This window comes from Nipponia nippon, unplaced genomic scaffold, assembly GCF_047370975.1.
Source record: "Nipponia nippon isolate SJK-2023a ecotype South Korea unplaced genomic scaffold, ASM4737097v1 scaffold_6, whole genome shotgun sequence".
Classification (NCBI taxonomy): Eukaryota; Metazoa; Chordata; class Aves; order Pelecaniformes; family Threskiornithidae; genus Nipponia; species Nipponia nippon.
The window spans coordinates 12,421,909-12,436,107 of NW_028262380.1; the positions used below are offsets into that span (position 1 = coordinate 12,421,909).

Sequence of the window (14,199 nt, forward strand, 5' to 3'; positions counted from 1 at the left end):
GGGAAAGGCTGAACTTTCTGTAGTGATGAGTAAATTGCTAAGATCCAAACTTGGCTGAATTGAGAACAGAAATTAATGTTGTTGAAAGTCTTCCACTCAGATCAATAATACTTTTACTGGTGGGCTTCACTGGGAATGGGGTGAAGTCCAACAGCATCATGTTTCAATTGATGGCTTCTCTTTTATCTTTTTTACTTCCAAAACAGCTCCACGTTCTTGACAAATTCCGCAGTGATCACCAATCAAAATTAATGTATTTAAGTAGGCTTTGGATCTGACCTGCTGCTTTGCAGCTACATCCCTTTGTAAAGAATGGGATTTGGAAAGCAGGCAGAAAAATGTTTTCTGGCATGGTCACTGTGGGCTAAATGCAAGGATTAAAGCACCTGGGAGTCGGGCGCGTGTGCACGGGACGCAGAGAGCTGAAGATGAGGACGTGTCTGAAATCCCCTCTGCCATCTGGAGCAGGTTTCTTGTTCGGGGCTTTACACTTGCGATTCACAGTCTGGGTTCTGACCCTGATTTCAGTGTCTCTTCTTGCCTTTGTAAACTTTGAGAGCTGTCTGTGCAAAGCCAGGGGTTAGACTCACAGCCGCTCAAGTCCCCACACCTCGAGTACTGTCTTCAGTTTTGGGCCCCTCACTACAAGAAGGACATCGAGGTGCTGGAGCGTGTCCAAAGAAGGGCAACGAAGTTGGTGAAGGGTCTGGAGCACAAGTCTTGTGAGGAGCGGCTGAGGGAGATGGGGTTGTTTAGTCTGGAGAAGAGAAGGCTGAGGGGAGACCTTATCACTCTCTACAACTACCTGAAAGGAGGCTGTAGCGAGGTGGGGGTCGGTCTCTTCTCCCAAGTAACAAGTGATAGGACGAGAGGAAATGGCCTCAAGCTGCGCCAGGGGAGGTTTAGGTTGGATATTAGGAAAAAATTCTTCACCAAAAGGGCAGTCAGGCACTGGCACAGGCTGCCCAGGGAAGTGGTTGAGTCCCCATCCCTGGAGGTATTTAAAAGATGGGTAGACGTGGTGCTTGAGGACATGGTTTAGTGGTGGACTTGGCAGTGCTAGGTTAACAGTTGGACTCGATGATCTTAAGGGTCTTTTCCAACCTAAACGATTCTATGATTCTAACTGGAATTTGCAGCTGCAGTTCCCTATTAGATCTAATGGGGTTAAACTTTTCCAGTTTTTTAGGTTGCCCTAATTAGGAGATTATAGCCAATTCTTTTTTGCAAAGAGGGGTTTCTGCATGTGTGGCTGGCCATGCATGCCTGTCCTGGTGGTGCCACGCTTCAGAGACGGGCTGGGCTGCACGGCCTTGCAGCAAGACAGCCCAGGCTCAGGGGGAAAGTGTCTCTCTGGGTTTCCTCCAGCACATGTGCCAAGGACCTGTAGTCATGTTTTCTTGGAAAGCAAGGAAGGTAACTCTTCAAATGGAAGATCCTCATTCAAATGGAAGATCCTGCATGACACTGCGTAAAAGCACTCAGTACCCCGTACTCGCACAAAGGATATAAGCTACAATCAAGCCCATATAGCTGCTTTACCATCTGCTACATACGGAAAAGCGGGGCGAAGCTGAAGGCACTTTCTTGCAGTCCTCTGTGGACAGCTGGGAAATGGGAAGCGAAAAATCAGCTTGCCTTGCCTTTGGACATGCTGAGGAACAGGCGTGAGAAGGCTGCTAAGGTGGTTTTCAGCCTTGCAGCTTTGGACTTACATGTATGACATTTCAGGCACATGAGTCTTTCCTTAGACCTAGTCCCAGGCCTCTTAACTCTCAAAATCTTCCATTTTTTCTTTTTTTTTTTTGTGCATTCATTGCTTTTTCTTTTTCTTTATAAGACACCTCTGAAGTTAAATTTCTAGATTCTAATTAAAACACGAGAGAGCAGGTGGAATCTTTTTTTTTTTCCTACATAGCACCGAACCCACATTATCACTTGATAATCTTGAACAATAATTAGCTTGTGATTGCAGAATTACGGCAATGTCTGTGTAACTTTCCAGAAGAGAGCGAAGCAATGAAGATCCTGTAAGTCTATCCGATTACTTAGTTGATACTTCAGTTTATTCTCCATTTAACCACTCAATATTTCCATTGATTAAAAACCCAGACAATTTAAATGGTAATTTTGTATGTAAAACAATAATAAATTAACATTTAGTGACCTCTTTCTCTCTCTGTGTGCCGAGCATCAGCCCACACAGAAAAACCCATCTTTAAAAATGTGCTCCATGCATTAATTTACTCTCAGAAGAAATACCGAAAAATGATCTTGACATCTTTGCAATGCCTGTCATCTTTCTTGCACCGTTTGTGATCCCTTAAATGTCAAATTCATATTGTAGTTTAATTCCTCCTGTATTAAAGGATATAAGTTAGCTTTTCTAACTTTCATGCCTACTACATGCAATTTTTGGCCACACCAACTGACATTTATTGCCTCATTCTGCTTCTTCCATTTCCCTCCTATAAAATGCTGGGCTCGGATTCTGGGTTTTATCTCGGCGGTTCTTGTTGCAGTACTGTTTCTATTGCAGCCAGGATGCCTTCCCTTAATGCAGTACATCCCGTTATCCTGCTTGCTTTCCCAGCTTACCGCCAGGTATTCAGCAGACGGTTTAAGTTTCCCTCTCGCACTCTCAAGTCCTTTCTCTGAGTCCCTTGTAGTGCCTGACCTTCTAGAAACTTACACCTTTTGTTAATTGCTTGCCTTATCCTTATTACGTGGCAGTTTCTCTGTGCTAAATGGCACGTGTCAGCCTATAACCTCTACTTAAGCAGGTCTTTTCCTACCCGATGTCTATTCCATTTGTTACCGGCCATCCCTATCCGTTTTGTAAGGTCAGCAGATTCCCTCTGCAGCAAGTTCATTTCTGAAGGCGTGTGACCTGCGGTACCATCGCTGCGGCTCTCATTGTCCCTTCGCTGCTAACCAGACCATATCCCTTTACCCTCTGACCTGTGTCACTTTGCAAACCGCTTTCTGGACGTGCCGGTAATCTGTCACCTCATTATGAGGCAGGTTGTTTTTTTTTTCCAGGCCTCTAAGGATTTTCTTGCACCCTATTTATGGGTTTAATATACCACTTTTTCCCATTATAAAATCTCTGCTAAAGGCTTTGCAGGCTTTATGTTTGATTTCTGCTCACTATTTCATGTGTACGGTTTTCTGAAGAATGCTAGATGGTGCTTCTATTCTAGTTAGGGGAATAAAACAGGATAATGCACCCTTTGGTCTGGATCTAGGTCTGCTGTAGAGAGGTCCCCGAGAGGTCCCCCCTGGGAGAAAGGAGCTAGGAGTGGGAGAAGTTCTGATTTCATTCATCCGACTTGCTGGTCAGCAGACAAGGGCTGTCATCACTAATTTCAGGGCTGAAGGAAGCTCTTTATTCCCAAGAGATAGCAGGGAGCAGAGAAGGACTCATGACTCAGTTACCTCTGGAGCAAGCACAGCTGCCTGCTCTCTGTTATGCAGAGCTCAGAGTGGATTCTCAGCCTGATCTCACATTTTAAGTTTTCCTGCTTCATAAATATGCAGCGTTGTCAGTGTCTTATACTTCAGTGCCTTGTACTACAAGAGCCCACAAATTGTTATTTTTCTCTGACTTGCCTGTGTGTGTGTTTCAATTAAAGATGCCCATGTATATGGCTTATTACTGTGCAGCTGATGAGAAATGTTTTCTCATGCGTGGACTTAAGGATGGAGGTGTTCGAGAGCCAGAAGTTTAAATTCAGGCTGTTCCTGAGCAGGACAGATTTTGGAAGGGTGTGGCTGGTTACTGAGGGCATGGTTGGGTGACCCTGCAAATCTATTCCGGGCAGGGATGGGATTGACACAAGAGAGGCTGGGCAGAAAGTTGGAGGACATGGGTTTAGTTGTCGAGACACCATTTATCCCACTCTATCTCATTAAACCTTTACCCTTTTACTGTTCGTTTTCACTTCTCCCATGGGTTCGTCCTCATTTGGATCACAAGTGACTGAGGGCAAGGACCATTCAGCAATAGTGCCAACTTTGAACACAACCACTAAGGAATACATCAGTTCAATTAGTAAATGATGATAGTTAGAACATCTGTGTCTTCATTTTATTTTTGTCCTAGTAATGAAGCATTGCCAAAATCTGTATCATTACATACAGAGATATACTTAATTTTATTGCATTTTTGTTTGTTTGTTTGTTTGTTTGTTTGGGATCATATCCACAATAGAAAATCCAAATAAACACTAACCTGGGTCAAAACCACTGTAACTCAAAAAGAACATGAAGCAGCCCTACAGCCAGTTTTTGTGACTTAGAAGGAAAGATACCTTAAAGCATACTGAGAAAAATCATCATATTTGATGATTTCTTGTATTTTCCAGCATTTTCAAAGTAAAATTCATTAGTTACAGATTCTTTATGAAAAGCAAATTTCTTAATCTGTATTGAGACTGGACTCTGTAGTCTCCATTTGCTATTAAACAGTCATATATGTATGTGGTTGGTTAGAAACTTAGTGAGTGACTTAAAGTCCAAGGACATAGATTCATAGAACCATAGAAGATCCTGAGGTTGGAAGGGACCCATGAGGATTACAGAGTCCAACTCCTGACTCCACACGGGGCAACCTGAAAGTTAAGCCAACATGCAGTTCCCGAGCAGCATGAGAATTGCTGTATGCAAGCAGGTACATACATGCGTTGCAAAGTCCCTGAATCTTTGGTGGTGTTTTAGCTCCGATTTTTAAAAAATTCTTGATTAGAAAGTACTTCGTATTTTATAGTGAAGAAAAACATCTACATTCTTTTGTATTTAATAAAATAAATAATTGTTTCTAAACATTTTCAAAGACAGCTCAGAAAAAGCTCAAAATGTGAGGTGCTGTGAGCATGGGAGAAAGGAGTAGGATTAGACCGTATACCATCGCCTTCAGTTACTATTGACATTCACTTTAACTTTTAGTGGGAAGAGAGATACGAGTACATGAAAAAACATGAGTTAATTAGGAACGAATCTGAAATCTTTTAAAAATGCCACTTACAACCAATAGTACCATAGGCTATAAAGAGTTTGCAGCAAGCTAATCCATTTCAGCGTGGCCTAAATTCGTTGCTAAGCTGTCTGGCTGCTGTTTGCAAAGACATCAGTGAAGGCGTTGACCTCGGTAACGTAACCTCGGTGAAAAGAAACCTGAAACAGAGGATGGGCGAGGGCATTGCTGTGGCTACCAGAACTTCACTTGAAGTTGTAAGAGGGTCTGAGTGCCTCATTCTTTTCTATAGCAAGGGCAGTGTACTGTTACTGCTTTTAAAACAGGGGAGTTACAGGTATTTGGCTTGTGTTGCTTTGAGAAATCATGTTAAAGCTATTCTGCTTTCAGGATCGTTTGCAGCAGGAGTGTCAGCAGGCGGTGGGTGGCTGAGCTGTCTTGCCTGTGCTGCTGTCACTGCTGTCTCTTGTCCCCTGAGTCAGGCCATCACACTAATGAAGTGCAATAGTCTCGTACTTGGTGCCTGCGAGGCCCATGACTGGTGCTGGAGTTTCACAGCAACACCATCAAAACCCTCTGAGCTCTTGGGGTGTGATTTTTCCTTTGCTGGAGCCAAGCGGTGAGACTGCGGGGGAGGCTCAAGGATTACACCTAGAATTGTAAATACAAATTAGTACACTATGTGACTGCATTATAATCATATAACATCAAAATGTGGGTTATATAGCATTTAGCCTTGAAAAGGAGAATGCCTGGCAAGCGGAGGGAAAGGCTGTGTTAGAGTGAAAGTGCTTTCACTTTCCCTGCCTATTAATTTACGTTCCTTTGGAGCATTGCTATTTAGCGAAGTGCCTTCTGCGTTTCTGCCAAGCTGAAGTAGCCGCTGGGAAAAACTAAGTAGGCCAAATCCTGCAAATATCTGGAGAGCTCAGCCAGGGTGGCTGATGACGGGTCCAAAAGAGTGCAGGGATGGATTTGGCCTCACACAGACAGCACAACAGTATTGTACAAAATATTACCATAAGGTTTTTAATGGCAAAAGTCAGTTGCTGCAAGATAGCGCATATATAAGATTTTTTTTTTTTTTTAAATGGAGTAAGTCATAGTTTTGATTCAATGTGCAGAACCTGGGGTATGCAGATCTGCTCTCTGGGTCTCAGGCCGTGTCAGGAGGGGGCTGTTTAAAGTCACAGACCATGCCTGGCATGGCCCAGGGCAGCAGGGTACTCACCGTATGGATTTCTGCAGTCAGAGCTCCCCAGCTGTCCTTGTAGAAATGCTCGTTCCATTCCCAATAGTCAATACTGGACAAACAAAGCAATGTTTTGTTTCCTATCTGTTACAAAATGTAAAAATATTTTCTGTAAGTAAGAAACCAAAGGGAACATTCTTGATTTCTGCTTTAGCTGATGGGCATTTCTGTAAGATCTGCGAACCATCAGCTGTTTCTGGCTTCTCATCATGAATATTTTCAAACTTGATCATAATTGCATATAGATGCTTTTGAAGCATTGATGCTTTTTGTTTTCAAAAGAAAAGGAATAAAAGAGCCTCCACCCTCTCTTTATATAGTGTTTATAAGAGTTCATCCATAGTGAGCTGGTAAGAGCTTAAAAAAATCCATGAGAGTTTCACTAAGCCATAAAATTTGCACTTTATTCTACACAAAAAAGCCTTTTTTTTTTCTTTTTCAAACAAAGAAAAAAAGCAGTATTTCAAGTTTTAAAAAATTGTTTGGTTTTTGATGGAGATTGGAAGGTATTGAACTTTCTGCGAAATGATTCATCGACTGTTGAAGTCGATGGAGACTCAGCCTTTGACATACATACAGATTGGATTAGTTCAATAGATTTTAATATGATTCAGTGCAAAATATTCTTCAACCTGCGTAGCAGAGTGAACTTGCTGTGCTTTTTGTGCACGGTGCTACGAAAGCTGTGTTGCTTTCGCAGCCCTCCCTCAGCAGCATCAGAAGCTGCAGAGACCTGTTTTCGCATTTACACCCCTGACTAGTTTCTATTTGTCAAAAGAGAGAAAAAGCTGTTTCTTTGTAACTGAGTAGGCAATGACTGGATAAAATATGGTGAGCAGTGGAGGGGGGAGAGTGTTTTGGCTTCTGTGAAGCCTGCAGGGAAAAAAAATAATCTGCATTGTGAAAAAGGGAGGTGCAAGCCTGTTCCTATCCCAGCACTTTACTCCAGGTTTAGCTAATTTGTTCTCCAAGCCATCAGTCCCCTTTCCAATGCATGAGCCACGTTACTACCTTCATGCAAATTTAGTCCAAAGCAAGTAAGAGCTACAGATTTTAATCCTTGTGGAGTATTCACATGGTAACTGGGCAAGCAAGTATTGCTTTAAATAGCTCAACACATTGTTATTCCAGTGATATGCAGTCCAACTCTATATGAGCAATCCAGGGAGAGATTTTTGGCTGCCAGGCATCTCACTGACCACCTTCGGGAGAGAGACATGCTTACAGCATCTTCTTCTGAAATCAGTGCTGTGCCCTCCTGCACCAGGGGGAAGGGACCACCTGGGTTGCGGGATGGCTAGAGGGGTTTCCCAGGTACCTCAGCCTATATTTTTAATTTGTGGCCAGGCGATTTGCAGGTTTTCCTTCTTTAAACCTTTTTCCCTAGGTGCCCAGCACCAGCCTGCAGTGGCTATGGAAGGTGGCATCACTAGACGCAAAGACAGCCGTCGCTGGCACGTCCTGCGTCCGGTCCCTCTGGGACGCTGCCAGTGGTGGCCCACCCCGTGGACGTGACAATATTTAGGCTTCTGCAGGACGCTATTTTTACACGGTGGCGAGGTGTTGGCTCGCCTCCCACCTGTGCGTGGGTGCTGCAGGAGTCATCTGACCCCTGGGTGCGTTGGTGTCGGAGCGGCTCCCGTGACGGCACGCTGCCGCAGCTCACGCTCCCCCGCCGCTCCGGCTGAGCTCCTCACCGCCGGCAGGCCACGCAGCAGCGGTGCTTCTGGTGGTATTTCCCCCCTCGAAGGGAATTAATGTGGGAATGCCGGAAGATACAGGTACAGTGTGATGACCCCACATTTTGGAGAGCCTAGACCTGAAATGACTTGTTCTTCATCCAGAGCTGCGGTAACAAAATCACTGATAGTGTCGTGAGAATAATTATTCTGTGTTTATGTGGAAAAGCAGCAGAGTGGAGGAAGATGGTTAAACATTGATTTTAAATTATGCTTCATATTCTTTTAGTTATATGAATGACGATTTGGAAATTATAACGATACTGACACTTAGCTGACAGCTCAATTTGAAAACTTTCCTCATTTTATTTAATTTAAATTGACTTTAGAGTTTATATTAGCTTGTAATGAAAAAAAATACCTATTGCTTTATGCAGATATATTGGCGTGCTGTTCCTGTATCCTTTCTCATGGTAATCTTGCTAAACCCATACAAAAATAGCCTTTACATTGCTGCAGTAACAGTTCCTAAAATTCAGTAGAGATTTTTACTAACTGCCTTTGCGTTTGATAAATATTTTATTATAATAACGAGGGCAGGAGGTTAGCTCATGCTAGGTTTGTTTATGTGACGTGAATTTTGCACTGAGCATATGGTGAGATTTGGGGCTCTTGTGTGCTGAGTACTTGTGCTGTGCCGCATCTCTGATGCATGGTTGTATTCACGTTCTGCTGGTTAACACCTCTCCATCTCTGATCCCATAAACTCTGTAATTAGCAGGAAAAGCAGAGATTGCTTCAGTTGTGCTGTCTTCCTACTGTCCTGTATCAGCTATAGGTTTCTGTTTTGATTATGATCGATAGGAAATGCTGGAGAAGGCGTGCAATCCTTTCCTCAGTGCCAACGGAAAGGCACTGTAAAAGCTGTTGTTTGTAAGTAGTAGAAGCAGATATACATTTCAGAAAGGAACATGATTCTTGAAGCGTGTTATTTTGTATTTTTGGACTATGTTAATGAATTCAATTAAATAGAGACCTATTGACATAAAGATTTATTGAATTTGCTGAATTGCCTGTCTTATGGTGTAGGAACTAAAGAGAGAAGCAGTAGTAGTGCTTTGCTGTAGGAGCCACAGCAGAGGTCTTGGAAAGAGCAGTGAGCGTTTCTGGGTGAGCAGCTGGACCTTCTTGGTGCAGAAAATCCCTGTTGGAGAAGCGAGCAAGCTCGTGTGCACTGGCGTGGGGACAGTTCAGCCCTTGGTATGGCCAGCTGGAGGGCTCGAGGGGCTACACAATGTGGACATTCAAGGCAAAACTTCTTTAGCTTTCCCTTTATCGTTGTGATCTTCTGCTTTGTTGTGAGATGTATGGAAGAAAAAGGTATTGCGTTATAATGACAAGGCACTGTAAAGCATGCAAGCACATTTGAAATGGCTTTTAACACAAGCTGGTAATTGAGAAATACGGTAAAACAGGTTACCAGTAGATACTTAACATGCTGTTGCAGAACATCTGTTTCCAACACGTCTGCTGCTAGGGCAGGTTTGGTGCCTGTCCGTTTGGACACGTCTGCTCCCTCCTGCCCCAGTGCCTGGCCAGGGAATTGCTCCTCCCTGCTGCCAGGCACAGTCGGAAGGATGGGTGGAGAAGGCTTGTGGAGTCCCTGTTTCACAATCACTGTTTTTCTCATCCTTTCTGTGGAATGGACCATCGAGGTCTCAGGCCCCCACAAGGCTCCATAATGAATCACCAGTTCTTAGGAAAAAGAAAAGAAACCAAAGCCCCTTATTTAAAGTAAATTTATAGCTCACACCCAGGTAGTTCTCTGAACACCGTATGTATTACCGTATTACTTATTACTGTGTTATATTATCCTTACCCCCACGCCAGCACTGGAAGAACTCCTAGTCACTGTATTTTACGCACAGACGCAAGGCAGGGAGGGAGCAAGGGCCAGCTTTAGGCACTTAAAACCAGGAATAATGCTTCATGGGATATTTAGAGGCACTTAAATGCTTGATTCCTTTGCTTTCATCTGGGTGTTTTTAAAGCCAACCCTGAGTGTTTTGACAGAGGCGACACAAGAAGGGTTTGGCAAAAAACCAACTTGAACTCCAATCTCTAATTCCGGTTGGGTGCTGCCGCACTCATCTGCTTCTCCTTTAATCCTGCTCAGAGAAGATTGCAAATTTAATTCCTCTCTGGGCTGCTGTGAACCACACCCTCCCCAAATCGCTTGATACAGCATTTCAGCAATCAATACTTTGTCCTGTTTCTCAAATACTTAGTGTGTAAATGGCATTTGGGTCTCATATTTGTTTATTTTGATTTTCAGTCACCACCTCTAGCTATAGAGATGAAAGGTTTCAGTGTCAACACAGAGATAATTTTCTGCTAATTCCTTCATGCAGAATAATATCCATTATCAGAGTTGTGCATTTTTGGTTGAGAGTTGGAATGTAGCCTGTGTCTTCGTTGAAAAAACTGAACATTTTTATGAACTAAACAGCTGATATTGTTAATTTTAGATATTAATGTCTTTTTGCTCAAACAAAATGTTTCCATCTCATGAAGTGAATGTAATTGGTTGTGAAGAGGGATGTTCCTGGTGAATTTATAGAGGAGCCAGTAGTGCTGATAGTTGCTAAAGAAAATTAATGTAGCTTTTCTGCTGATGGAGGGTTGCTGTTGAAGGCAAATTATATTATATTTGTATGAGCTTGAAATGAAAGGCTTGCACTTTTTCAACCCAACCTTAAGAACAGGGTTAAAAAACCAAAACAAAACACAAAAAGAACTGGGGAGGGGACACCCCCCAGCCCCTTTGGTTTTCCTTTTTTCATTCTCTTTAGGCTCTGGTTCTGCATTATCCATCCAGGAACCTTGGTGAGGAATTAGCACTTTCCTTAGATTGAGAGGTAATTTTGGGGATTACGAAATCTTGCTATTTAGGAATAAAGTATTTATTCACATAAATGTTGTCTATCCATTCAAATTACACCTTTGTTTAGTTCACAGTACTCTTTAAAATGACCATATGAAATATCACAGAACCAAAGGCACCTGTCAGGTCTGGGGCCCCCAGCATAAGACAGATGTGGACCTGCTTGAGTGGGTCCAGAGGGGGGCCATGAAGATGATCAGGAGGCTGGAACACCTCCTGTATGAGGACAGGCTGAGAGAGTTGGGGTTGTTTAGCCTGGAGAAGAGAAGGCTTCAGGAAGACCTTACAGCAGCCTGCCAGTACTTAAAGGGAGCCTACAGGAAAGATGGGGAGGGACTCCTGCTCAGGGAGTGTAGTGACAGTACGAGGGGTAACAGTTTTAAACTGAAAGAGGGAACACTTAGATTAGATGTTAAGAAGAAATTCTTTACTGTGGGGGTGGTGAGGCACTGGCACAGCTTGCCCAGAGAAGTTGTGGATGCCCCATCCCTGGAAGTGTTCAAGGCCAGGTTGGATGGGGCTTTGAGCAACGTGGTCTAGTGGAGGGTGTCCCTGGCCATGGCAGGGGGTTGGAACCAGATGATCTTTAAGGTCCCTTCCAACCCAAACCATTCTAGGATTCTATGATTCTGATATTAAATTGTGTCGTTTGGCCCTTTGTCATTTCAGGCTTCTGTAATCGCCAAGAGCAGTAAGTCTAATAAACTGTTTTTTTCAGAACAGGGTTAAATAATGTGGAGTAAATGGGACATGTGGTCTTCTTTGTGTCCATATATTGAACAAAGCAGTCTTTAAGCTTCATATTCGAGGTTTGATCTGAGATCGAATGTATATTCTTAAGCATGAGACTTCTTAGCTTTTCAGTACTTGATTTCTAAGTTCAGTAATGGCTTCTATGGGTCTTTATGCTAAGTTAAACCAAAAGGCACCAAACTGGAAAAAGCATTAGGACTGTGTCGAATTTTGCAGTTTCTGGCCATATGTTTCTTCATCAGGTCTATAATCTACCATGAAGATTTTTCTCATTTGCCTGATAGCAAAGGGGTTTGTCATCCTCAGCGTGGACCGGTCCTAGGTGGGATCTTTGCCAAGGGTTTGATTTCCCTCAGCAGTTTGATCACAGCAGAGAGAAGATGACGAGAACGCGGTGACATTTTCTGTCCCAGGCTCTGGAGCAGAGCATGACCAGGGACTCGCGAAACTTCTCCCTTCTGCCACCGCCATCAGCTTGTCTTGTGCTGTTTCCAAAACACTCTTGTCTCTGCCAAATCTCGTCCTCAACCCTGGCACCTCATCCTGGTCCCCACTGCTGTTAAATCCTAGTTAGTCTAGCAATGCCGAAGGAGCTGTGTCTATTCAAAGGGGGATTTTTCTGACCTCATATTGTAGATTTTTGTGGATTCAGTGTACCTTTCACAAAGTCCATCTCTGTGAGGCTTCAGTCTTTACTCCAAACTACTTTCAAAAACCAGGTGCAATGCTTTCTTTTTAACATTGAAACCCAATATATTTTATTCTATGCTATCCTTTCTTTCCACCTTTATGAAAAGCTTAAACAGTTTGTCTGAAATTTTCCCTAAATGAATGAGCTCAAGAGCACCAAACATGAAGAATGTCAATATAAACGATTGAAATTTGCCAAAGTTATAAGCACACCGAAACCATCATTTTACAGTTGCCATAAGGTTGATAACGAGCGATACCACTGTCCTCTCTTCCCCGTGATACTTACAGCAAATGCATATGTCTCGAGCAAGCAGTACAGAAGTAAATCTGAGGAATGTATCTTATTTGACAATTTGTTTAACAAACCACTGCTAATTCAATAAGCCCTACTTTATCCAGAACTACAGAATTACATACTGCGTAGCCTGTTGGAGAGAGGTTGAGTCTTGACATCAGAAATACCTGAGCACCAGACGTTTGGCAAGATTATTGGCAGTGATGTCCCCAGCAGACAGATCTTGTATGCTGATGAAGTGCTGGGGAACGTGTTTGCTATTTTCTTTCTTGCCAGTTTTTGTCCTTGTCAAAAAGTATGCGCAGCCAGATCTTTTTAGGGTTTAAAGATTAGTGGAGATACCTCTGGTAGAACAAAATACAGTCTGGGAGAAAGGGGAGTTTGGAGAGCCAGGCATTCATTTATAAGTTCATTTAAGTTAAGAAGGAAATTTCTCATTTTGTTAAATTCTGCAGATCAGGGTATAATGTAAGCATTTGATTTTTAATGAGCTCTTTAGTCAGTTCTGATCCTATGAGTAGTGTCAGATCATTACATTCTATCAGTAATTCACTATTTCACTCATTAAATATGTTGATTGTATCTTCTGCTGCTTCAAAGACTGATTTTGATACATTAAGGCATAAAAGTAGAATGCCGAAAATGGCCATGTAAATGTATTTCCTTAAAAATTATTTGAAACATAAGTTAAAATTTTAAGTTGACTAATATAGTGTGCCAAAATTGTGTCAGTAGTTGCAATTTCAACATAAAGCACAATATATTTTAAAAGATTCCAACTTAAACTAATATATCATTAATTACATCATTTTGTTGTGCTAGATGAATGAGTAAGTATTTAAAACTGTCTTCAGAAGCACAGTTTTATGAGCCCAAAGTGACTGTATTGCCACTGAGGTTTTGTGTGAAATATTGATTAGCTTAGTTCTGAACTGAGAGGAAAGCAAAATAATTATTCATCTGTCTACCATGCATATTTTAAATATGATTTGTGTTACTTCAAGATTAATGGAAAAATTCCAACAGAAATACTACATCTTTTCCTTTTTAATTTATTTTATAGCTGAGTTGTTAGTTATTTTAAATTCTAAATCTTGATCCAGAGACCTGAAGAGAAGCCAAATAGTCCTGCCCTGTAGCTCTGGACACTGAGCACCACATGCAGCGTGGAAAGCAAAACTTGCTGTTTTCTGTCACTTCGCAACAATTTTCAGTGTGCAACAATTTTCACAATTGTTTCACAGTTCACAAAACAAATTTGCAACAATTTTCAATTTTCTGTTGCTTTGCAACAAGTGTGGCATTGAACTCCCAGGTGTAAGAAAACAAACAGAAAAATTAATTTTTCTCTGGAAATGTGACAATATTTTCGCTTTAGGGAAAGGGGCTATGTTTGGCTTGGAGGGCTGCATCGGGGTCCGTCTAGCACATGCTCTGTGCTGCGGCTGGGACTCCTTGGCCAGGTTACTGCCCTGCCCATGGGACACACCACGGCACGAGATCGCAGCCGTCTGCGTGCCTCCACACTGGCCAGGCGCTGATGCCTCTGGAGAGGTGCTGTTCAGAAAGCCTTAGCCATGGGAAGTCAAACATGAAAAAAAAGTCAAA

General features: G+C 42.5%; 1 protein-coding gene across 10 annotated transcripts in view; it reads left to right on the forward strand.

The window, feature by feature from the left end:
- Positions 1–14,199, forward strand: part of ABLIM2 (actin binding LIM protein family member 2) — a 147,336-nt gene that overhangs the window by 24,319 nt on the left and 108,818 nt on the right. The window contains exon 1 of one of the 10 annotated variants that reach the window (XM_087736501.1): positions 7,881–8,008. The exons of the other annotated variants lie outside the window; for them this stretch is intronic. Within the exon in view, the coding sequence (XP_087592627.1) occupies positions 7,993–8,008 (16 nt within the window). The 5' untranslated portion in view covers positions 7,881–7,992. Of the gene's footprint in view, positions 1–7,880; positions 8,009–14,199 lie in introns of those variants that run through there. 10 annotated transcript variants of the gene reach the window in all.